The sequence below is a fragment of the Helianthus annuus genome, chromosome 8 (genome assembly GCF_002127325.2).
Source record: "Helianthus annuus cultivar XRQ/B chromosome 8, HanXRQr2.0-SUNRISE, whole genome shotgun sequence".
Lineage (NCBI taxonomy): Eukaryota > Viridiplantae > Streptophyta > Magnoliopsida > Asterales > Asteraceae > Helianthus > Helianthus annuus.
The window spans coordinates 23,701,510-23,727,907 of NC_035440.2; the positions used below are offsets into that span (position 1 = coordinate 23,701,510).

The 26,398-nt window shown below is 37.1% G+C and overlaps 1 protein-coding gene across 1 annotated transcript; it reads right to left on the reverse strand.

Annotated features, from left to right (window-relative positions):
- Positions 1–547: 547 nt before the first annotated feature.
- Positions 548–5,532, reverse strand: LOC110872423 (protein BTR1). The gene is made up of 9 exons (XM_022121215.2): positions 5,388–5,532; positions 5,195–5,315; positions 4,053–4,288; positions 3,878–3,984; positions 3,595–3,788; positions 2,759–2,835; positions 2,442–2,537; positions 2,294–2,355; positions 548–959 (listed from the first exon to the last, which is right to left on the reverse strand). The coding sequence occupies exons 2-9, from the start codon at positions 5,286–5,288 to the stop codon at positions 821–823; spliced, it is 1,005 nt and encodes a 334-aa protein (XP_021976907.1). The 5' UTR covers positions 5,289–5,315; positions 5,388–5,532; the 3' UTR covers positions 548–820.
- Positions 5,533–26,398: the final 20,866 nt, after the last annotated feature.

Consider the following 26,398-nt stretch of genomic DNA (forward strand, 5'->3'; position numbering starts at 1 on the left):
AATATTCTACACTAAAAGAAATTCGCTAAAAAGTACACTACGATACGAAAAAACAGGGGAGTCAGGGACCCCCATGGCCCATGAGAAGCTCCGCCAATGCATCAACTTAACACGAAATTAATAGATTAAGTTTAATCCAAACACGAGATTTAGACTCCGAGATTTATGAATTTAACTTCAATCGAAACGGGTCCAGAGATTTAGAAACATGTTTAGTTAAACAGATCTAACCTACGTCACCAAACTATTACAATGGTTTAACCCAATTATTTTTAAAAGTATTATACATAACGTAGTTCATATCATCTTTGGATGAATTGCGTAGTTTGAACATGATTATTTTATAAATACATATGGTTTTTACGATAAATTTATAATTTTAGACCGGTAACATTAAAGAAAAAAATATTAAATATTCAGGTTAAATGGGTCGTGCTCTTCTTACCCAGTAAATACACATACACGACCCATGTTTGTGTCGGGTACAATCAGCAAACCCGTGAAGGCAAGCCCGTTTTAACAACCAATCAATACCTCACTTTGCAACTAAAAGAAAAAGGAATGATTTAACGAACATGCTAATCGAGTATAAATATCCAATTATAACATAACATAATAGCTCCAACAATTTTAAACCTTCTACAACAGCCTCTTGCAAAAATCTATGTTTCTTCTTGTGTGCTTTTTTTATAAGATGGCCCGCTCGTATGTTGATTCCGCTTCACTCTGTCTTTCTACTCCATTACATATGATATAGGAATTTAAAATGAAAACAAAATAAAAATACTAGACGAAATGTTGCAACCAGTTATCTCAGTTTTTAATTGATTGACAGATTCTCGACAGGAAGTTGATCGGGAGTTACATCTGGAGGTGGAGCCGAAGCTGAAGAAACCTTGTGCATTATCATCGCCTCTGCTACACGGATTGCCCTTTGGGAACCCGTGATTGTTACTTTCCTGCAAATGATAGAAGTTGCATTATTTATCTATTGGAATAATATACAACTATTTCTTTGAACGTGTCAAACGGGCTACAAGTCAGGTGTAGTCAGGGGCAGTTCTATGTGGGGGCCGGGGTGCCTGGGATATGTAGCCATTATGGACATGGTGGTCAAATATCAAATTGTCAGTATACTTACGAGGAAAGCGCTTGCAATAATAATTATTAGAGTAAAATGCCATTTTCCCCGAGGTTTGGCTAGTTTTGCTACTCTCGTCCAAAGGTTTGTTTTTCACCATCTGGATCCGAATAGTTTGAAATCTTGCCATTTTCATCTCGCTCGTTAACCCCATCCATTTTTCTCCGTTAAGAGGTATTTTCGTCTTTTTTGTTAACTTAAAGAGCAATTCGGTATTTTTAGCGGTATTCGGTCTTTTTACATAAAGTGAAAAAGACCGAATTGCCCTTTAAGTCAGCAAAAAAGATGAAAATACCTCTCACTTAACGAAGAAATATGGGTGGAGATAACGAGCTGGATGAAAATGGCAAGATTTAAACCTTTTGGATCAGGATGCGGAAAAACAAACCTTGGACTAAAGTCACAAAACTAGCCAAACCTCAGAAACGAAATGGCATTTTACTCTAATTATTAACTAAAAAATCACATTAGATGTTAATCTTATAATGGTATGTTTGGTATGAGGTAACGGAATGGACGGTGGAATGGAATGGATGAGGTAATGGAATGGATCATTATCATTCCATGTCTTGTTTGGTTACTATGTGAGAATGTAATGAATCGTTACTTTTTGTTGTTTGGTTGGCAAGAAAAGACGAAGGAATAAAATTGGATGGCAGTGGTCAGTGGTGGGCGATGATGGTGGGTTGTGATAGGTGGTAGTTGTATCGGCGGTGGTGGGTGGGGGCGGTGGTGGAGGTGCCGTCTGTGGTGGCGGTGGGCGGTGGTTAGAGCTGGCGGCAATGGTAGCGGTGACGTAGGTGGGTGACGTCGGCAGGTGGCGGTGGATGACGACGGCAGACTGCGATGGATGGTGGTGGTGGGTGGCAATGGTGGTGGGTTGTAGTGTTGTTAATGAAGGGTGAAGAGGGAATGGAATGGAAAAAAAACAGGGGGGGGGGGGGCGCGGATGAATGATTTTGAAGTAATGGAATGCATTTTGGAATGGGCGGTTCCATTCCATCGACCAACCAAACACTCTTTTCTTCATTCCCTGGCAATGGTCCATTCCATTCCACCTCTCATTCCAGCATACCAAACGCTACCTAAGGGTTTTTTTTTTTTTTTTTTTTTGCAGGATGAGGGGATTGAAGATACTAAAAAAACGCATACCTATCATATGTCCCAGGTATGAAATCACCTCTTTCAGAAATCTTGATCCTAGCTCCACTAATCTGCAATAAGAGAATTTAAAAATAGGAAAAGATGCACGTGATTAGCAAAAACGGGTGTAAACACCTAGCGTCACCGGGTTACTTACCTGACTGATTTCCATGATATTCCTACCACCACGGCCCACAACAAGCCCTATATGCTCATCTGCAACACCTAGCGTCACCGGGTTACTCATATCTTCCTGCAAAACACCAGCAAGTGTTCAGTACATTCAACTATGTAAACAACAGCATTAGTAATCAGTTATACAAATACACATGATAAAAATGGTTGCTTTCAAAGAATTACTTGGTCAACTTTTAAAAGTTTGACCGTCTAATACTTATAGTATTGAGTCACAAGTCCCGGAAAATAGACGATTGGAGGAATGTGAGACAGCAAAGTTGTTAGAAAGTTGATAACCTTATTGTTCTGAAAGCGGTTGTTTTGAAACTTTCCACCGACCCCAGGTGGTCCATAATTAGGGACGTTGTAAGGCGCTGCACAACAGACAAACGGAAATAAAATAAGCAAACCAAAAAGTAACTTTTAAGCAAAAGAGAACACAGTGTCTGTAGACCACATTTATAGGCGGAAATTTGACCCGTCTACTTATACGTGGATTGATTTGGGTTAGAATTAATCTCTAAATGGGTATGAGTAAAAAAAAAACTGGTTAAAAAGGAAACGGATTGAAAGTTCCAAAAGTGTGTTTTTAATACATACAAACATATAATCTCCAATATCACTTTATTAGAAAAATATAGATATAGATTATTGCTATCATGTTGGAAATCAAGAGCACTTCTCGCTCAAAAACTGATATAAATTAAGAACAAGATGATATTCTATATATGTACATCACAGACTCAATTTGTTCGACATACCCTGTATATACATTATGAAATGACGCCTTTATAATGACGAACCACTTCAATCACAAGTTCACAACGACTGCACTACAATGGTTTTACCCTAAAACTTACGACCCTCACAATCTAGACCCCTAAGTATTTACAATGACACTTTGACCCATAAACTTAGTTTACAACATTAACACTAAGATGGTAAGACCCTTATACTAATAATAACATAATAATACTAACATCTAGTTTAACTTTCAATATGTCAGCTTTTTTTATGTGATCATATTTATAACAAAGTGTGATGTGTAGCATTTCTGATGATGTTCACCTTTACAAGCAGCTCTCAACGAAAGACGAAAAATAAAAATGGATTTAAGAAGAAAAAAAGCATACCAGCATACGGAAATGTGGGGCCAATGGACTGTACATAGTACCCATCATCAGACAACTTCTGTAGAATCAGACTAATGGCTTGGCCCAACTGTGGTAGGGTACCAATTATTGTTACCAACCTATCATTTAATCCAATATAGGTGTTATCCTGAGCAGAGATCTTGATGTTAGCTCCAGATTCTTCAATGAAGGACCTGTAAAACAAAAGGGACAAAACTGAAAGTCGTCAAAAACGTTAAATAGATGGCATTAGACAAATCAAACGTGGTGAGCAGCATTTTACCTTATCATGGATCCACCCTTACCAATGAGTCCACCACAAGAGCTATTGGGTACTATTAGTCGAACTTTTGATCTTGGTTCAGCCTCTTCACCATCTTCAGCATAAAACTGATAAACAATATTCTTTAAAGTTCAGTAATGCAGACTAGCAGATGCAAGTGTTTAACAAAGATTACCTCATTAACCAACTTAGTTAGGATAAGTTCAACAGCCTCGAGAACTTCCTCAACTGTTCCAGACACCATAATAACCCTATCAGATGTTCCTGGAAAATACTCATAGTTGCGCGACAGCTGGATTCGTGCATTAGACCGTGACTGGAAATCAGAAATTGTCGTTCCACCCTTCCCAATGACTGAACCAGCTTCAGCATTTGATGCAAGAAACCTCAGATATGTAGTCTCTATGGGGTCTTCAACATGAAGTTATATGTTATTACTAACAGATCCAATAATAAAATATATGACTTGTGTATATGTAAGCACCTTGAGCATGAAGATAGAGACCCATAAAAATAAAAGAAAAGGAGAATCTGCACCATAATTTATACTCTGTGATGTTTTATTCTTATTGTTTTGCTTGTTTATTATGTAATTCCTCAAAATCTTGGTCCAATGGATCTGATCAATTTATTTCTCAAAAAAATTTCCAAAATTTCAATTTCCTATCCTACCTCGTATTACTATTGTAGCAAACACCTGCTGAAATTTTGTGTATTAGGACTTTGCAGGAGGATCAAAGCCCAAACCTTATTCGTCTAAAACATTCTGTGGTTTGTATAGTTAGCTGAGTAGCTTGAATTACCGGTATTACACAATAGAACGATCCAGAATCCTTTAGCAGTTAAATCTAGTGTAATTATTAGCTCTAAAAGTTAAGCAGACAGGATATTTGTATACAAAATTTATGAGCATCAAGGTCACAAAGACCAGCATCCCCTTCACATACATGTGCAGTAATGCTACTAACTAATCTAATCAATAATTCAACACTAGCCTATACAAAAAAAAACGAATCTGAGAAGCAATTATTCGAAACTAACCTAACATTTAATTTCATTAATGCGTATATCTTAACTACACACACTTTCTTCATATAATCTCCGTACATTTATTGCACACCTGAATAACATAACTGTCATCAAAACCTAAATCTGAAAACATTTCAACAAACACAACGTCTCTAATTCTACGGAAGCCTAACGGTTCATCCCAATAAACAACAACAGTAAAACACATACAAAATTAGGGCAAAATAAGTAGATCGAGGACGTTATAGATCGAACAACAATAAAAACCGAAAACAACAAGAAGAATACCAGAAGAAGGTTGTAGATCTGGCTTGTGCGGCGGAGAATTCGCCGGAGCACCGCCTTCATTCGATGAAGCGTAACCAGAATCCGGCGATCCCATAGCGATGGTGCTTGTTGATATACAGATCTATAGATATAGAGATATTAAGAGATTTGAAATGAATTATATCAGAGAGAAAATGATAGTAATATTATGTACCTGAGTTCAGGCCGCCGATGCAGGTTAACTCCATCCCTCTGCTTCCGTGAGAACCGCCTCTATCTTTCACTCTTCTTTGGCTGAGTTGCAATAATGGTCCCTACGTTATCTACCCCACTCCATTTTTCTTCTTTAACTTTATATAATTGTTTCTTTAACTTTAACTTATGATTGTTGTTTGAAGAAAGTGTTAGTTTAACAAAAGTTTACATCCTTTTAGAGGTTGTTTGAAGAAAGTGTTGTTTAACAAAAGTTTACATCCTTTTAGTGTTAGTGATAATTTTTTGGTTATTAATCGAAACTAAACAAATTCACTAAGTGAAGTGTAAATTAATCTGCGTAATGTCTGGATGGTGATTTCAAAAGACTAAGTACACGGTTTATTCATGTGTTTTGCAAAAATTTTAATGTTGGTTCCTAACTATGAAAAAGTAAACAGATAATCCAATTTTTGCACACGAGTAACATGGTTGGTCCATGAATTGGATGAACGTTGGTTTTTTTTTCAATTAAGTTTTTGGTTTAAAAAAGTGTGCTTAGGCGTGAGACGACCATAAACACACCTGCTTGTGCTTCAGACGACAATATACGAGGTTTCATATTGTTGACATAGGTGAATGTTTCATATTGCTAGTTCAAAATTTCTCTAATGTTCTCCTAAACTTCATCCGTGCCACCAAACGGTTCGTTCAAGTCATCCCACAATTCTTTGGCATTCTCATTATGGAGCAATCCAGCATAGATTTCATTGGGTAAGGTCATGGCGAGTATTTCGGATGCCTTAGCATCGATCTCCGGTTTCTGGAAATATTGCTCAGAATAATCAGTGGGTTTCTTATGGACATTAACGTTTGGTTTTTAGCACTTGGTACAGAAGGAACATAAGGACCATAAACCACTGACCTCCAACAACCAGTGTTTTGCTGGGATAGGTAGTGGACACATCCTTCGTTGTCATATCTTAAATTCATAGCGAACAAGCATCGGAGGCTTGTTTGCTGATCCGGTATTGTGACGATCTTGAGTGATTGACATCTCTCTGGATTCTACTGAGGTTTTCACAGAAAACAGAGTATCAAAAATAACTTAATGTTTTGATTGGTCTAATTCTTCTCTAGTCCTTTGATCACTCAATCAGTTAGCAATATGAGTTAGTTTATCTTCTAAATTAACGGTGAAGTCAATTCAGTGTAACTGGATCTGATACCAATTGTTGGATCTGAGAGTGTGTGCAGTGTGTGTTTTTGATAAAATAGTTGAATAAATTTAGAAATTCAATCAAACAATGATAATAAACACATCAATTTAACATAAATGGATTTAGGAATGATTGCATAATAATTTCATACTATTCTCAATGTTTTAGTACAATCAAAAGTACATCAGACTCCCCCTCACCATGTGCACTCTCTCTCTCTGTCTCTCTCTAAGTTCTACTTTTCAACTCTCGTAGTTGCATATCACATTCTGAGAAAAACTATATGTTAGGGAGAGAACTGTCGGTGACTTCACCATGAAAGGGACCCTAAAAAAACTATTAAATGATGTAACTAACAGCAGTTAACAGGATTGCTGGACAGTTAGAGAAAATATTTTTACATTTAACTACCGCTAAAACAAGGGGAAACAGTTAGGATCCCAAAAATGCGAAAGGATTCCAGTACTTTTGGAATCCAGTACTTCTGGTCTTGTGTTGACTTGGTCTCTGGTCTTCAGCTTTGACTTGTTGACCTTAGCTATTATATTGTTGACCATCACTTTATCAATCCAACACTTTGTACTTTGTTTCCATTTATTATGATGCTGTAGTTTTGTTTCATTAATTTGATGGTTGTTTGGAAAGCTTTCAAGGGGGGACTTCTGGACTCTGGTTTGTACATCAACTTATTCCAACAGGCAGGGAAGATGGTTCCATTAGGTTTTAGCTTTCATTATCAGCAGATCTTACATAACCCAATACTTGCCCAGTTTACCAATTCATTCAACGTTTCAGACTTCGATGGAGAGAAGAACCCCTGAACTCAACGCTTAACATATCATGGTACCTATTGCTCTTCATTCTTTCTGTCCCAGGCAATTCTTGACAAAATTTCATCTTCTTAAGAAAAATGCTAGTGATTTCGTCAATAGTTTTCTTTTTTTGTCGAAGACGTAATAAGTCTTCTTGAATTCTATATATAGCCGACTGTGGACAATGATACTTCAAAAAGGGGTTCTTTGAATTTCGCCCATGTCAAGCTCTTAACCTTCTCTTTACCTAACTCCTTATTGTATGCATCCCACCAATCTTTAGCATGTTGTTATAGTTGGCCCATAGTAAACATGACTTCATCCTCTTTCTCACAATGTGTAACACCTCTGAAATTTTATCGAATGATATGGCAACACGTGTCCAATAAACTCTCAAATATGCCAACTATTTGGACGAGAGGGACTAAATGTGAAAATTTGTGGAAGAATGATTGTGGAGGGACCATTTATGTCAACATGCCAATTAGTTTGGCCTCTGAGTGACCCTTACGGACCGCAAGGCTTAAAGCCTTACGAATCGTAAGGTAATTAAAATATAGTTGCTGGCAAGCGGTTACAGACCGTAAGCCTTATATGCTTACGGACCGTAAGCAGTTGAAAACTATGGGCACTTTAATGGCTTACGGACCGTAAGCCATCACCCCTTACGGTCCGTAAGGGGTCTGCAGCTGGCAGTTTGTTTGCTCCCAAGGCAGTCTTCAATGCTGCCATGTATCTCGCATTTTTCCACTTTTGTGCAGCTTCTAACACCTCATTGAACACCTGGAAACATCCTAGAACACTCCTTAACACCTGGCTTGATATCACTTCCCTCATTCATGTATAAATAGCACCATAAGTTGCACTTTGTTCCTTGCACCATTTCAAATTCTTTCTCTCTACTCTCTCTACTGGAGTTGCTTCTTCATAGAGGCCTCCTCTGAGTTCAAGCTTCATCCTAGAACACTTGTAAGTGTTCCTTCTCAGTTCTTTTTTTGTAGGCTAAGTAATTAGCCGAAAGTCAAGCAAATTGACTTTTGCTTTGACTTTCAGTTATGACCATTATGGTCTAGCCATTGTTCAAATTGAACATGGCTACGTGATCGTAATAAGGTAGGTGATAATCCCTTATGAGGGCACCTCCTAAATTGTAATTCACTTCCGAATTCATAAATTGTAACTTTAATCGTGATAAAACTCAACCAATTTTGTTTAATTTATACTGCGATTAATCGTACTTAATTCACATCCGAGTCATATACATACTTGACCCTTGTTCTTCACTCTCGTAATCGCGTGCTTGACTTGCAAGCAAACGATCGTAAAACACATGCTCATGTTACATAATTATTCCTTTTTGTGTCTCATACAACTTATTATATGTTCAAATGCTCAAATACATTCCCACAACACTTAAACCATACTTTATATTCATATTCCATCTAGTTGTATGTTATTATTACAAAAAAATACCTTAATTATGTGCAAATACCAAACCCTAAGGACTGGAAATGACAAAAAAAATAAAAGTTGGTCTGATAGACTGCGGAGGCGACTCGCGGCAGCCACCAGGTCACCTTGCGCAACCCGCCTGGAGTATCAATCCGTAGAAAAACGCGCAGATTCATCCCATTGGTCCATTTTGTGTTTCTTACCCACCTAACTTGCATTTATATCACACCCAACTATTAACCCTAATCCCTCCCTATATAAACAACACTTCTAAGCTTCATTTCCACTTTACAAACCCTCTAAACACTCCCAAATTCACTCCAAAATCCTCTAAATTCCCTGATTTATGAGCAGAAAGTTTATGAGATTCAAAGTGAGTTCTAGCTCACTTCTTCAACTATTTTATTCTTGTTTCTTCTTCTAAAACACTTGGATAACCTCTAGGAAGGTTTTCACGAGTTTCCTTGGGCTAACTAAGGTGAAACCTCACCACATTTGAGGTACAAAGTGTGTAAACTTTCTGTTTTGTTTTTATAATCTTGTATGTTCATATTCTTGTTAATAACTTGGTGGAATCTTGTGCCCACCAAGCTCACAACCAAGTCTATGGTTGTGGGTTTGTGTTGAGGTGATTACCATCTAAGTTATGATTTTAAAACTCTTATATTTCTGTTTATACATGATAAAATCAAATGATGAAGGCAAGCACAAGTCATCATCTTTCATATGATGAACTTGGTCACTTGAGCTTATGTTAGTTAGATTTATTTCTTGTTATTCATAACCCTCCGAACCATCCTTGTGATGGTTTGTGTAGTGGTGAATCACATAATGAGGTTTGAACCTCCATTCTTGACATACATGATGCTACATGATTATCTATGATGGAATTAGTTTTAGATGATATTATAACTATACAAATATATATACATACATACATAAGAACATGGCTGATTTTGTGATGGTAATCGGGTCTTGATTATTCGTCACAAACTTAGGCCATTATATCTAAGATTCTAAGTCACTTGTTATTGATTCTAATGGGAAATTTGGGACCCATGAAACCACACGTAACATAGTGTCATAAACAAGTACTTAGAACTAGATAATACTTTCGTATACATACTTTTTGCAATTTAAATTCTTAATTCCGAACCTAAAACACTCCGTAAACTCCAACACCAAACACATTCATTCTCCTATTCTCAATAACTCATCAATACACGGATAATCGGAAAGCGTGTGCAATATTGTGAGTACACTTGACCCTTTTTTGCTTTAACGCACTTTTGGGTGTAACATGTTTACTCAATGCGATTTGTTATGCTTAGGTTTCATGCTAGAACACATACATGCTATTTGTCATTAACTTAGCTAGCCCACCTTAACAAATATAGCGCTATAGGAGTAGCACACCACCCGACGGGGTATTGTTAAGGTAACATTGTAACAACTCTCACAAAAATCAATAATTAGGATGATAATTAGTCAGTAAGAAAACCCTAATTGAGACACCCAAGTAATTCTGCATTAGCCCTAAAATTTTCAGAACAATCGGAATCAGGATCAGGGCCCCTAAAACTCAAGGGGGGCAAAACCTAGTTGAATAATTATCCTCAAAACTCGTTGTTTAACTCTAATTGGTGGAATTGTTCAAGTCAGCAAGCCTAGTCCCGAACTTAGCCGCCTTATAATTAGACTGTTTCCCTTACGGACCGTAAGGGATAAGGCTTACGGTCCGTAAGCCAAACCAAAAATCAGTATAAATAGCAGACATTGGGACTTGAATCTGGGAGTTGAAACGACGCTCAGAAACGCTGTGTACGTCGAGTTATAGTGAAGACAGTCCAAAAAACACACACACATAATCACGAAGTGCTGCCGCAATCAGGGTATTAACTCGATCGCTATTACGATTCAACGTCCGATCGATTATAACTATCCAACGATTGTCCGAGTGCTGCTCAAATTGAGCTTCTACTTTGATTATTCGTCGTGATTTCGACTTGAATATTTGAGTGTTGTTCGAATTCGGACTATGCTCTGTTATTCGTTGTGAATCCGATTGAATTATTATGTACTGCACTTGTTAATCATTGTGAGGGTTTGATCTCGTGAATTGACGTAACTGGTGTATTAAGTTACTAACCCGTTGTGTGTGCATTATTATTAAATTAGGTTTAATCAAGGCTAATCAGTAGGCTTATACCTTGCTCGATAAATCTGCAATGTGAGTCATTCTCTTTTATCAACTGTTTTACAATACCTCAAATTATTTTCAAAGGTTATAATTACAGGGATTAAGTCGTGGTTATCTTAACCGCTGGCTAGTGGGGTATTGTGCACATTACTAATTTCTCACGGTTAGGCAATAAGCCCTAACATGGGTTAGGCTAATAAGACCTAACAGTGACAAAACGTCACTAATCGGGTGACTGGACCCAATAGTGGTATGACCATCGTCACACGGGTGGCAAGGCCAGATATAAAATAAGATACTGCCATAGTAATCGCTCTTATGCTGTAAATTATAACTATGTGTCATTTTATCAAAATGAATGATTCACTCAGTATTTCCCCGCTGACAAAACCTTTTTACAACATGTTTCAGGTGACCTACTGAATTAAGTACACGTGCTACGGAGCACTATCAAGCTTGAAGTGGTGGCTCAAATAAATAAATAAACATGTTTGTAAAATAATGAAATTATGATATTTACGGGGTTTATCCCGAAGTGTAAATAAATAATACTCGGGCATTTTTCAAGTTTAAAACGATCCTGTTAAGACTTCCGCTGTAAAAATAAATACCACGGGATTTTCTGTCCCGCGGCTCTTGGACCGGGTCAAACCGGGTACGAGGGCCGTGACAAACATTTTACGGTCTCGGTCACTTCGATGTTGAGGGATGCACATTATTATACATAACGGTCTCATTCACTTCGGTGGCGAGGGATGCACATTATACTTGTGGACACTCGAGTTTGACTTTTGGTTATGCATGCTAGTTCAACCTTGTATACAAAATTGCCTTATTGGATTTGAGAAATTCTTTTATACTTATGCTATGTATCTAAAACTTGTGTACTCGCCAATACTTTTGTATTTAACTATACTTTTAAACATGTTGCAGGATGATGATGATGTCGATCCATGGAACTTAGTAGGATGCCTAGAAACGCACTTTAAACTCTAATACTTGTTGTATTGTAATTCATTCGTTTTATCTTGTTTTATTTGATTTCAAACAATGTAAATGATTCTTTTAATAATGAAATGAAATTTATTATTTAAATACTTGTCACATTAGTGTTATGAAGTCTCTTGCAATCTCGTTTTCGTCTCACTTCGATGTTTCCGCCATCAGTTGGGGTGTGACACATATTATACAAGTCTTAGTACTTGTGAGGGTTTAAACTACATTCAATCTGGTCGCCGCTTAATCTAGCATACCGTACCGTTTTCTTTATATTATTGTTAACTGGTCCAAGTCTATGACTTGAATAAGACCCTTTAACATTCTAATTGGTTATTATACCATTCATTCCAGACTATGGCGTCCGGTAAATTGCAACCTTGCTAGTTGTTTTGTTTGAACGGTTGTGCTTATATATATATATATATATATATATATATATATATATATAGTGGATGGTTCAAATGAGAAGAAATTTTTTGTAAGAATAAAAAAGAACAAACTTCAACCAATAAGAATGCTTCATTTTACTTCATTTAATTTTTGTATTTAATATGGGTGTAAGAGTATATTGGTAAAATTAGATAGATCATTAATTGTTAGTCTTCCTTTTTAATAGCTAACTAAATTAAATTTGTAACTTATTTTAAAAAAAATATATATTTTTTCAAAGAAGAAAAAATTTAATTTAAAGTGTAGAATAAATTATGAGGTGTGTAGGATGAATTACGAGTTGTGTAAGATAAATTTCAGTATGTGTAGGATAAATTTCAAAAACGTGTAGGATAAATTATGGTGTGTCTAGGCAAAAATTTTAATGTGGAGGATGATAGTCTTTATGACTAATTAATTAATAAAAAATAATAATAAATGAGATGAAAGAAAAATTATTTAATGTTTTACAATTGTACCCTTTATTCTTTTTCTTCTCAATTTAGTTTTCTTCTCAAATGAACCTCCCTATATATATATATATATATATATATATATATATATATATAGTGGGAAGTTCATTTGAGAAGAAATATTAACATGGGAATAAAAAGAACAAAATCAACCAATAAGATTCACTTATTTTATAAGGGTACTATAGTAATTTAAAACAATCATTTATTATTATCTTTTCCTATTTTGCTCATCATTTAATTTCCTATGATTTTATAATTGAAAAAAAAAGGCATCCGATCTTTTTTTATGATCTCCTGCGATTTCTCATTTATTTTTCCATCCACCTATTGATTCATATAAGAAGATGATAGCTCTACTAGGAAATTTACATGTGATTTGATATCATACAAACCCGTTAATTTTGCATTCAATCATCCTATTCTACTACTGATTTTATAGTCTTCATGCTCAAAGCTGTATCAATATGAAATAGGAGCAGCGATTTGGTATTTTTTGGATTCAGCATTTAAGGATCTTTTTTGTCCAGGTAAATAATACAAACAACCATGATTTTCGGGTGTTAATTCAAGCTTTTTTCAATTAATTCTGACATTCAAACAACTGTGATTTTTGGGTGGTACAATTAGGGGGATTATACGAATGGTTTCCTTTTAATACTGAGTTTTAGGGTGTTCCCAACCTTATATAAATCTGCTTTGGTGGTTTTTTTTATACCAAACATCGCATCAACAGAGCTCATAGTATAGTTTTAGTATTAACAATCCTGCGCAAATATGTCGACCCATGAAGACCCAAGTACTCAATCTGGATACACTAATGAAGGTTTGATTAACATTATTTTTTATCTTTATTTACCGAACGCATTCAGGGGGTTGTAGTTATGTGTGAAATTTTTATAGTTTTTTTAACATGTTTTATGCGGTGTTAATCGGAATCATGTTTTGGCTTGGAAAATACAATATTTACATACACACCATCAGCGAATCAAATGATGTAGGTCAGAATTCGGATATATCATTAGGCGTAGAATTTATACTGGCGGTTTAGTTTTACTTTTTTGTGTAGTATCCAGTTATATTAATACCATATCAGTTAGTTTTTTTTCAATATGTGGATTAGAATGCCAAGTAATCTAGTATAACCTTCACAGTTATATTAACAACCATTAGCTAATCCAATCAGATATGTTTGATCTAGACCAATTGTAGGCGGTCGTTCTCACGCCAATAAAGTGTCCTACACAGTTAGAACAGTTAGATTTTTCTACGTGCTCAAATTGATATGAAAATTGGTTTATAGTATGGTAAAGTGTGTTTTGAATGTTTGTTTTTTATGGTACATTGTCCTGTAGCTTTCCACAACGCATTATGATTTTTAATCATTCATTAACGCTTTCATACAATATTGAATGCAGAATCTAGTGTCGTACCTATCACAAACCAGCAAGGTAAGTTTGTCCAACCATATGTTTTTTGGTAAGTCTATATGTCTTGTTAATAATTATGTTGTCCTCGGTTCTCGTAACATTTTAATTTAGATGAGTCTGTAGCACGCAACTATTATCACTCCCCAACTGGGACCAAGTATTTGATCCCTAGTGTGCCTACAAACGAAACACCTGTTATTGGAATGGTGTTTCAGAGATGGGAAGACGTTGTTAGCATGTACCAAGCCTATGCGGAAAAGGGCCGGTTTTGATATTAGGTTATCGATGGTTGCAAGGTATAAAGGTAGCATAACACACAGGTACATCGTATGCAGCAGATCCGGTAACCCGAACCCTACTTCTGGTGACACCATGGATGTCGAATCATCAACATCCAAGCAACGTAACAGCAATTTTAAGGTCACTAATTGTAAGGCATGTATCAAGTTTAAACTAGTGAAAGGTTCGGAAGTCTACATTGTTTATAAGTTCAATCAGCACCAACCACGGTCTTGTTGATGTGGACAATATGGATTTAACAAGAGGTAGAAGGCAATTAACATTTACAGAGCAGGAGTTTATTCACAAAGCTCAAACTTCTGGATTCGAGGCAACTGTATCTCACCGGATGCAAACCTCATTGAAGCGTGGTCAACATATGGTAAGAGGAACTAGAGTTGATCACAAGAACTTTGCTCGTGACATCAGAGAGTTTATTGGTGACAAAGATGCACAAATGGTTATTGATAAGTTGAATGGCAACATGCTTCATATGGAAAACTTTTATTTCAATCACACCATAGTCGATGGTGAGCTAAGATCACTTTTTTGGGCGGATGATATATGTAGATGTAACTACAATTGTTTTGGTGATGTGGTAGCTTTTGACGCTACGTATGATACAAACAAGTAAGTTTTACATATTATTATTATAAAAGTTACGTGTATTGGACATTAGTGTACTCATACGTATTTTTTGTGTGCAGATATAAGATGATATTTGTTCCGTTCACCAGTGTTGACAACCACCAAAGATGTGTTACGTTTGGGGCTGGGTTGCTTTACAACGAAACCATTGAGTCGTTCACGTGGTTATTGGATTCATTCCTTAAAGCCCATGTCAAACAGCCACGATTAGTCTTAACGGATCAGGATGCCGCCATGAAACAGGTTGTTTCCTCAGTGTTCACAGAATCAACACACCGACTTTGTATGTGGCATGTCACAAAGAAACTCCCAGCAAAGGTATGCATTCATGTTCCTGCCCCGACAACACTGGGTTTACTTGTTAACGCGGCCTACAAATTGTTTCGGAAACGCCAATTAATTGCCATATAAAACATCTGACCCACTAGTTCAAGTTCTACGATACACAAAATATAATAGCACATCACAACCGCGTTCCATACACCATGATAAAGAAAAGCATACACATTGTACCTTGTATGAAACTTTTATCCATTTACCATATCAACGAATCAGTGACACAACAGTCTTGCACATTACAACATACTTGATATTTTCAAACAAATCACATAACAAACCATGTAGGGGATTCTATTAATTCAGAGAAGCCCCAGGTGGTGTTGGTTCGTTACCTCAGGTTTGGGGAAGGGTTCATACCTTACATTCTAACCAGCATACACAGATATAGCTATTATAGTCTGGTTGTGTAGGGTCCATAAGGGTTGTGCAGGTTCCTAACCAGTCACTGATCAAATACGGGTTACATACCTACATGGAGTTGGTGTAACCTGGTTTTATAGGTTATGCAACAGGTGGTGCAGGTTCCTAATCAGGTCCCTAGTCTGGTTGTGTAGGTTCAGACTACACTACACACATATGTTTGAAAAAATGAGTGGTTAAGATTTAACCACTCAAATGAACAATAGTATACTCAAATGAATCTTCCCTTATATATATATATATATATATATATATATATATATATATATGTATATGTATATATATATATATATCTTGGATTGTAAGATTTAAGCCAGGTAAATACTCTTAATCTATTTTCCCTATACGGGCTTGGGATACGGTAAATTATTACCGATTGGTCGGGTATGGGATCAATGACGGATTGTGTCTAAAAATCCGAATAACCTGTTTTACTTTGTTTTGCTTGATAACTTAAACATTGTGGATTAGTGCGACCGTGTCCTGGATATCCTCGACTTATTTAATTGCAAATGACCACGACTTAAGCACGGGGTGTAGGTATACACCTGACAGATGCTAATGCTATAACAAAATATTTTCTTACCCTTTATGGGGATACCCTTTTATAGGCTAAAGTGGCGTGTCGGTTAATCATGTTATCGGAGTTTAGTTCCGGGCCTCATATATATTGACAAGCATATAATACTGATAACAAGAGACATATTTTATCCCAAGTTATTTATGAAAACATATGTGTCCCATTGTGTACATAAAAATGATTTTGAAATATTTTCAAAATGTTCGGTTATTTGTATTTACCAGTGTAAACTGACGTATCTTCAAAAGACTAAGCGCAGGTTGCAAAGTATGTAAATAGGCTGGAAGCTGGCCAGTAATTGCTTAAGTGGAATTTGCAACTCCATGCAAGAAGCCTAGTAGTCTGTTTATGTATTCGGTTGTTTATCCGATCCGCCTGTGGATCTTTATACACTTTCGGTCTATATAATATTTTGAACTTTGGACACTTATAATTTGTAATAATTATTTTATAATTCCAAGACTTTCGCTGTGTTATTGTGAATATCTGTATCAATTTGTCATATGCCATAAGTCCGGGCCCATAGGGAAATCAGGGTGTGACACAATGACTTCGACTAAACACACCTTCCATACTAGAAATCCACCTTTGACATTCAATGGGATCGATCTCTCCATTATACGGCAATGGCTTACATGCCACAAACTCCTTGTAAGTGCACTGACATGCATCCCTCATTGATCCGACTTGGACTTCTTCAATCAACTCTTTCAATTCATCCATCTTGCTAGTCATCATGGTTTCTACAACTCCTATTACATGGTTCTCCATCTCTTGCACTATGTCGGGAATATTGGCATGCAAGTGTCACACCCCGATCTGTGGTAAATTATTGGTCAGAGGGAGTTGATTGTCCATAACTCATGGCAACTATTAAAAGTTCAATATTTAATCATGTCAAATTAAACGATGTCACACAAACAAATTGTCACACCCCTGTTTTCCACGTTTCACCGGTGGGCCCGGTGGGGAATTAGTGACGTAGTTGATATCGTCATAGTCAAACAATACAAAAATACAAATGCACAGCGGAAGCAAAAGATAGATTTATTTCAACCAAATAAAATTGTGATATTCAGTATCACAACAGTTGAAATAGATCCACAGGCGGATCAAACAAAGAGGAAACTTTTATTCAACAGACTTCATGCATCCTAAGCTTGCGAGACTTTTATTGATGCTAAGGAGTGGCCAGCCTATTACGCGTAGTACCTGCACTTAGCCTTTTTGGAAAATACGTCAGTTTACACTGGTAAATACAATTTAACTGACTCATTTTGAAAAGGTTTAAAATTGATTTGAATGCCCGCGGCACAAAACTTTTTATAACTTGGGATAATTATTTGCTTATAATCTTGTAAAAGAATTACATGTTTGTTATGCGTTCAGTTGTCCGGGTCGTGCCGGGTTAAAGATTAATAGACACACCACTTAGTATAGTTCTGCCGCGAGACTTCTCTCGTACCGACGATTATACTTTATTGATTTGAATGCACTACGGGTGTACGCCTACACCCGTGTACTAAGGTCATGGCCATTCTTCGAATGATGCCAAGGATATCCGGGACATGGTCATTAAACCCCCAAAGGCGTTAAACAAACAAAACAACATTTTCAAACGGGTCGTTTTGACAACACTTAACCTCCGACTGGTTAAGGTCAATTACCCAACCAAGCGGTATTTTATATACCGTACCCCAAGCCCGTATAAGGGAAAATAAGTTAAATGTATTACCTGAGCTAAATATAAATTTAATCCCAGCCGTATCAAATCAGCAAGTACAGATAGCTTTTACTGGGCTCCTATATCTGGAATGAAGGTTTTAATAACCTATTAGATTTCTAACGGGTCTTTTAATTTAGCCTAAGCTTAGACCGGTTAGTTTTAAATGAAGATTACGGTTTAAACGCACGATAAGGCGAAGACCGTTTTAGAATGTGGTTTTGACCCGACAAGCTTGCATACTTGTTTAATATGGGTAACTTAATCACATTCTGGATTTTCAGACAGAAATGATATGGTTTAACCCGTTTCGGCTAAAATGGGTAAACTAGTTACATAAGCCGATTCGAACGCGTAAAGTGCGTAACGAGTAACCATAAGAGTCATATACTAGTTTTCTAAGTTAATATGCCTTAAACATGTTGTGATATTAGTAAGATACCTTCCATTATGCCCCAAATGGTTTTAAACCCAAACTATGCCTCATAAGGGCATTTTGGTCATTTTAAAGGGTGTAAAAGAGTTTAAATAATAACCTGGGTTACAGGTCGGATTAAATCAGTAAATACACTTAATTTAATAAGTTATAACAGTAGGGTATCATATATATGTGAAATTTATTACTTATAACCATACTATGCTCCGTAGGGGCATTTTTGGTAATTTCACATAAGCCTAAAAGGTCAAAACTGGAATTCTGAGTTTAAAATATTTGCCTACTGTTAGAATATAAAAATTTACTGAATACATCAGTAGGTTTCAACCCCATTTGCTTAAAAAGGTTCTAGTACATACTATGCGTTAAAAACGCTTAAAAAGGCGATTTGGAGCCATTTCCGGGTTTGGTATAGAAAGCTGATATTTTTAAAATTCCAGAAGGCTCAAAATACTTTATTTAACATATTAGATCAGTAGAAAAAGTTTTGGGTCAATAGAATTTATAAAACTCATTTTATAGCCCAAAAGGGCAAAACCGGCATTAGCCGAATTAAGCTTAGAACACTAAGTTATGCTCAGCCTAAAATTAAATAAAAATTTCTAAAAATCCCAAAATATTATTTTATAACAGTAGGTACAAAGTTTTGTATAAAAATTTGGGTTTAGATAGGCTATATGCAATTTACGCCATTTAATTACTAAAGAAGCTTCTAATTACGCTAATGAGCATAACTCTTAATCTATACCTCAAACTGATCTCAAATTTTAGGTGCAAACTTATAAATCAGTAGCTAAGGTGTCTACCCTTTTATATTTTCAAAAATCATATTTTAAGGTCATTTGGGCATAATGGTCAACATATAAGCATTTAACGGAAACATGCAGGTGAATCGGATATCTAATGAACCAAGTTGTATAATCACAGAGGGTTATCCTAACATGTATATAGGTCCAAAAGAAGCTCTAAGGCAATCCTAAACTTGGCTTAAACGGGTCAGAACTGAAAGTTAAAGCAGATGTCAAACTATGCGACTTTCGGTTCTAAACCGAGCCTAAACTGAAAATTGTCGAGTTGAACATGTTGGAACATGTTCTTACATTAATTACCAAGTTATATTAATGATCAAACAGGTTGCATGTATCCTACATTGCTAATTATGCATTAATTCAAAAATAAGCATTCTGTTGACTTTTTAAGGTAAGCTTTGACTCGACAATTAACATAGTTAGAGTGGGAATCTGAAAATGCCCTTTTGAGGGTTTGTTACCCACATAATTACCTACTTATAGGTACTTTTAATTCGAGATTTGACTGAGCAATTATTGACTAATCTCAAAGTCAAACCTTAATTACGACGATTTGACTTTTAGCTAATTAACTAAGCTAAACTTAATTAAGAATGATTAGGATTACTTACAATGGTCCTAAGTATGATTAGGGACTTAAGAGAAACTTGATTGCTGTCCATAGAAGCTCCAAAGATGCTTGAATAAATTTGAAAATGAGCAATTCCCAAGTTCACAACTTCAAGCTCTTATATAGTGCACCCAATGTCACAAGATCTAGCCAAATAACTCTACAATTGTTGTGAGATGATCCCAGGTGCCCCTATGTGGCTATATACTGCCTACCAAGCCCCTGAATTCAAATACCACACTAATAAGGCGGTGTAACCTGAAGGACATGCAGCTGTCCAAAACTTGCTGCCAGCGACAGCCTTACGGACCGTAAGCAGAATGCCTTGTGGTCCGTATCCACCCCTTGCGGACCGTATGATTATACGGATTCGGTCCGTAACCGACCCTGATCTGATGCGCCCAGATATGCTCCTTGCGGACCGTAAGCTTAAAGCCATACGGTCCGTAACCGCGTTTTTAGATCCCGACATTTGTCAATTTTGAAAAATTGTCCATGCAATTGTATAGTGACGAATTCTCATGCATGCTCTGCAGTAGGGGACCATATGGGCAGGCTTTTGCATGCCTTGTATGAACTTTCACATTTGGATCTTTGTGGCAAGCTTGAAATGACGGAATTTCCAAGAATTCATCTTGGATTCTCTTGAGGGTTGGACATGAATTATATTTCAAGTGTAATTCCTTTAACCCAAAATTTATCTACCGAGGGTTGTAATAACAATTCAAAGAATTCAATTCTTCCATACAAAATTGGATTTTTTTTTTAGAAACAACCGGCTAAATATGTATCAGATGTTTATCAAGACGACTCGAGGATCTTGGGATTTATAACTTGGGTCAATAGAGGTATTTTAATAACATGTTGCCCTTGGGTCGCTCAGAGGTAATTTAATAACATGTCGCCCCTTATAAATCCTACCATACATCTTTATTTGATCCGGGTTCCTGATACGTTTGTCTCACATGACACGTGTCTTTATTTTATTGGACATGAATTTTCGAGGTGTTACACAAATAAACATCCAAATAATCAATACAAAAATCAAGACATCAAACATTAAAATAAAATCCAGTTTATTGTCTAAGGTAATTTCCTATGTGTCCTCATCCTCGTCACTTTAAACCTGATCACCTGTATCATGTGTAAAATAATTTTGGGTCAACAAAAGTTTTTGAGTAAATCTAAGTTTAAATAAAATAATTTGTTTAAAATATGTTAGCATGCAATTTAAATGTAAATGAGACAATTCACCAATAATATCATCAACAAGAAATAAATAAAACCAACAGCGAAACATGTGACACAATGCGAAACAATGGTGGCAATACCAAGTTTAACCCATGGCCATTGGGAACCGGTTGACCAGTGGATCCATAATGTGAAACTGTGACACAAAGCGAGTAACAAGTAACGTGTAACAGATACGTAACAAAATACATAACACATAAACCACACATCTAATTTGCATGTTGATAATTGAATTAAATGAAAACATGAGAAATAATGTGACACATGTGATCGGAGTGTCGCGCTCCGGTCAAAGATAAGATTTATATGCCCTAATTACCCTTAACAAATAGCTAGTGGTAGCAAGGGGTCGAACCACGAAGAGTATGTGGTTTGTGTATGGATTTGACTGAATTATAAAGAATTGTCACAATTATGAAGCTTGCCAGATACTTTTGTGTTTTTGTTTAGTAGAAAGATGTGAATTTGAACTACTGAAATTGGATTAATTAATTAACAACTACTAACTAACGATTGCAAGAAAATTGGATACTAGAACAATAATGATAAAAAGGAATCACACCCGGTTTCGGTAATTGCTAACCTAGGATTTCTACAAGTTTTAGTTTCAACTCAAATGCATTTGATTAACGGATTTAGTGTACCGTGACTTAGGTGCTACTAATTATCAACGCCCCGAAGAACGGACAAAAAGACACTTTGTAATCAACACAAGTAAATCCTAACAATGACGGTGTACAATTACATATCACCGTTTCGCAAAGTCATAACTTTTAACATCGCTCGACAATTCACGAATTCGTAACAAATGTAATACTATTGTCAAGAGTTTCAAAAACCAAATACAAATTGTCACTAAGATGAAACAAGAACAAATTGAAACCCTAAAATTAACAACTACCTACACCGGGGTGAAACCGAGATGATTAGCCGCTCATGGTTGATGCAACTTGATCACCGGATGTTTGGAATGCAGATGGAGTCATCTTGAAGCTTGACTGGAGGATTGGTGAATGATGAAGGTTGGTGATGGATGATGATGGGTGGATGGATAAATGGATTGATGGCTAGGGTTGGGAATCAAGATTGTGATGAATGATGGTGGTTGATTCTTGATTCGGGTTAGAGATGTAGTGATAGATGGAATTCGAGATGAATTGTTAGGTGAATTAGGCTCCAAGCTTGAGATTCAAACTCCCAAGTGAGTGTAACCCCTGTCTTGAATGAAAGAACACCAATCAAAATCGAGCTTAGCCTTCAAATTAACGAAATTCGCGTTTTGAGAATCCACTACCCGTCGCCGACGGGCCTGACCCCGTCGCCGACGGGTCCCCAAAACTGCATGTTCTGCCGACGGGTTATGCACCTGGATACGGGTGTTTCTGGCCGACGGGTGTTTCTAGAGCCCGTCCGGGACTGCCCTAGACCCGTCGGCGACGGCCTCTTGAAACTCAATTCTCATTTTTTCGCTCCTTGCACTCTCGGTTGATCCGTAACGCATCCCGGTGCTCTGGTTTTCGGCCCGGTGACCCGTAAAGCTCCCGAAAAGCTCCTTAAACTCCATCAAACCTTCAAAACACATTCTTGATTAAAAGTAGGCTATTCGAAACTAAAACTTACGTAAAAACGTCAAGTTAAACAATAACGAGCACCGGTTTACAACCACGTATCACATCCCCACACTTGTCTTTTGCTTGCCCTCAAGCAAATCTATTTTTCACTTTCACGTGGGTCGAACAACGAATACACATCCCATTCCCGAGACAGAGGTTAAGGTCTATTGTCATACAAAAGTTCAAACTCTTTACAAATTCACATATTTACCGGTTAAGTGAATAATCACATATACTAATGGTTATCCAAGATTAACCTGCCCGTAAAACTAACAACTCATGCATATCCCTCACAATGTGCTCTCCACTCGGCTTAAAATTGGCTAACGTGTATAATGTATTAGCACTTCAACAATTAATCGCTCAAAACCGATTAGAACACGTACCCGCAAAGGCTTGCAACTCAATCATTCTCCACCACCGAACACAAATACTAAGCACAAGTCAAAAGGTCTTTGAAGGGTTGTAACGGGGCTAGGCTAAGGGTAGGGAATAGGACATTTTAAAGTGGCTATGGCGATGAAAATTCGATTTTTATTACAAACCACTAAATTAAACAAAACTAAATATAAACATCAACTACGGGCAATAATCTTTCACCCTTTTATTCGACAACTACTAACACTTCTTTTTGTGTTTTTCTTCAACAATTTTCAATTCTTTTTCATAATATTTTCTGTGTTTTTTTTTTCGCAACAATGCAAACAATCAAGAATAACTATACAAATACGACTCCTATAATCGAATTTCCATCACACGGGTTTAAAAAGAAAAGGTTTAAGGCTATAGGCTATAGGGTGATCAAACGAAAGGATTAGGCTCAAAGTTGGCTACTAGGGGATAATTTTTGGGTAAGGATATAAAAATGGTGTAAAAGGAAAAGGTTTACCTAATGCCTTAATCATTCTCGTGCTTGTATTCGGTCTGTGGTCTCGAACGTATCAAAAGTTGCAAGTTCTACAATACGCGACTAATGGTCCACTCAACAAAGAAACATGTAAATGTAGCTCTATGATATAAAAGTGGCTCAAACCTCATGTATAAGGGTATGATATGTGATATGCATGATATACTAGTTTCTTAGGCGGATTATTCCCAAATAACCATCCGCTAAATACCCGTTATGTTATTAATTCGAACTTGACCATGACAAAAGACCAAATGGGTTGTGTCATCCCTCGTTGACTTAGTTACTTGTGCTTTTAAGATCGCCTTTGAAACAAGAAAATTTTTGAAATTTTTTTTTGAAATTTTCCCCCATCCCCACACTTGAGGCAAACATTGTCCTCAATGTGTAGTGTTTAAATGCATGGGTAAAAATCGAAAATTTTTACTACTCCCCCATCCCCACACTTGAAGTACATATTGTCCTCAATGTGTAAGAACTAGAGTTTTAAAAATGCACAAGGGATGTGACACGACTAACCTTCCCAACTTTTCACCCTGGAAATTAAAATACACATTACAATCCACTTATTCCTAACTAAGAATCCAAGTACAAAGAAACACATGCACCTGATTTTTTTTCGCTTGATGCTCACGTCCTTTGACTCTTCATAAAAATGGTTGTCCCGCGAACATGTTATACCTACAAATTCTAATCCTTGTGTAGAAGCATGCTTCTCACAACTATCAAAATTTGTTAGTTACGTAGTTCTTCCCTTTTTATGAACACATTACCAAGCCATGCATTATTTTACTTCGATTTTATGTGGAAAATATTTTACAACAACAACAAACCTAACTCACTTTCGTAGGAATCACGGTTGCATTTAGCTTATGCAACAAGCCCTTTTAAACCCCCCAATAGCTTGGGAGGACGAGAGGTCTCGTGAGGGTTATATAGAGAACACACCCACAAAGTTCATTTATCTAGGCATAAATTAAATAAAAACGACAAGAAATAAAGGAACAAAATATACAACAACAACAACATAAAATATACCATACCTCTACCGCTGATATCGCTCGTTTGGATCCATTGGCTGGTTAGGTTGGTAAGGATAACCAGTGAGGGCCTCGAACATCTCCCTATAGTTATCGAGGGGACTTTGCTCCCCTTAAGGCGGTGGTTGGTACGGGATCGGGACAAAGCTAGACCCTACCGCTTCGGGCCAATGCGGAGTCGGGTCGGATGGGCCTTGCGGGTGAGGAAGTTCGGAGTAATTTGTCCACCCCGAGTGCTCAGCATATGGGAGGCCAGCTTGGTAGTCTCTTTGGTGTCGCTCCTGATCATGGAGCACTTTGGTGTTATTAATCGCCATTTGTTGAGAGACGTACAAGGCACTCCAACGGCGTCGGTTCAATTCTCTTTCTTCCTGTTGACGCGCTGTCGCTACTTCTTCCCATGCCCGTCTTCGGGCAGCCTCATCCTCCTGCATTTTTGCCAACTGTTCCATGTGTGATCTTTGCATCGCTTGGAACAGTTCTTGTTCTTCCATAAACTTGTTCATTCTTTCCCTATGGGCTTCTTGAGCTGCCCAATATTCTTGCATTGAGGATCCATGGGACCCCTCCCAAGTTTCCCTTCTTCGATTGTACTCCCTTCCTTCACCTATACAAGCGGAGACATTGTCATATAGCTCATGTTGCCCCCGATCAAAATTCTTGTAGGAAGGCACCCGTCTCATGGTCACAAAACCCGCCACATCTGCGTTAATTTCCCTATGTGGCTGCATGTACCGTTGCCTTGGTCTTTGTGCACCGGAGGGTTCAACTTCCTCTTCTTCCTCCCCCATTTCTTCATCTTCTTCCTCTACTGGTGGTGCTCCAGAAGTACGGATCTCATACTTGTTGCCCAAATCATCGGTCACAATGTACCTATTTCCCGAGAACTTAACTTCTATCTTCCAATTCTTCCTCATGTACGCCAAATTAAATTCCTCCACCGGCTTAGAAACCCATAGTGATTCCAGGGGTAAACAATTTTGTTGCACAATCATGGCGCTAATGAGGCGTGCGTACGGAATAAAACGCCTCTGGGACGACTCCCTAGTAGCCCAAGTGTTCATCATTACTATATGGCGCCATGACAACGTTGGGGTTCCATAAAGCAAGGCGTGCACCACCCTACAGTCACTCACTCTAACACCTCCATGATCACCAAACCTCGCCAAGATGTTCTCAACAGAAATCCCTTGAAGAATCTTTCCCTCAAGCGACATTTGCTTTCTTTTCAATTCTCCCCCTTTGTTGAACGGTAAGATAATATCTAACAGTTGCTCGGCATCGTTGTTGTTCAAATGATTATCCAAAAAATGTTCGATGGATGGGTAATCATATGCTTGTATTCCCAAGGAGTCGAAACGAG

Excerpts from the sequence above, each read along its gene's own strand:
- LOC110872423 (XM_022121215.2), bottom strand. The coding sequence starts at position 5,288 with ATGGGATCGCCGGATTCTGGTTACGCTTCATCGAATGAAGGCGGTGCT. Across the intron at positions 4,289-5,194 it reads AGATCTACAACCTTCTTCTG|ACCCCATAGAGACTACATAT; the intron begins GTATTCTTCTTG and ends TTCATGTTGAAG. Across the intron at positions 2,356-2,441 it reads ATATCATGGAAATCAGTCAG|ATTAGTGGAGCTAGGATCAA; the intron begins GTAAGTAACCCG and ends CTCTTATTGCAG.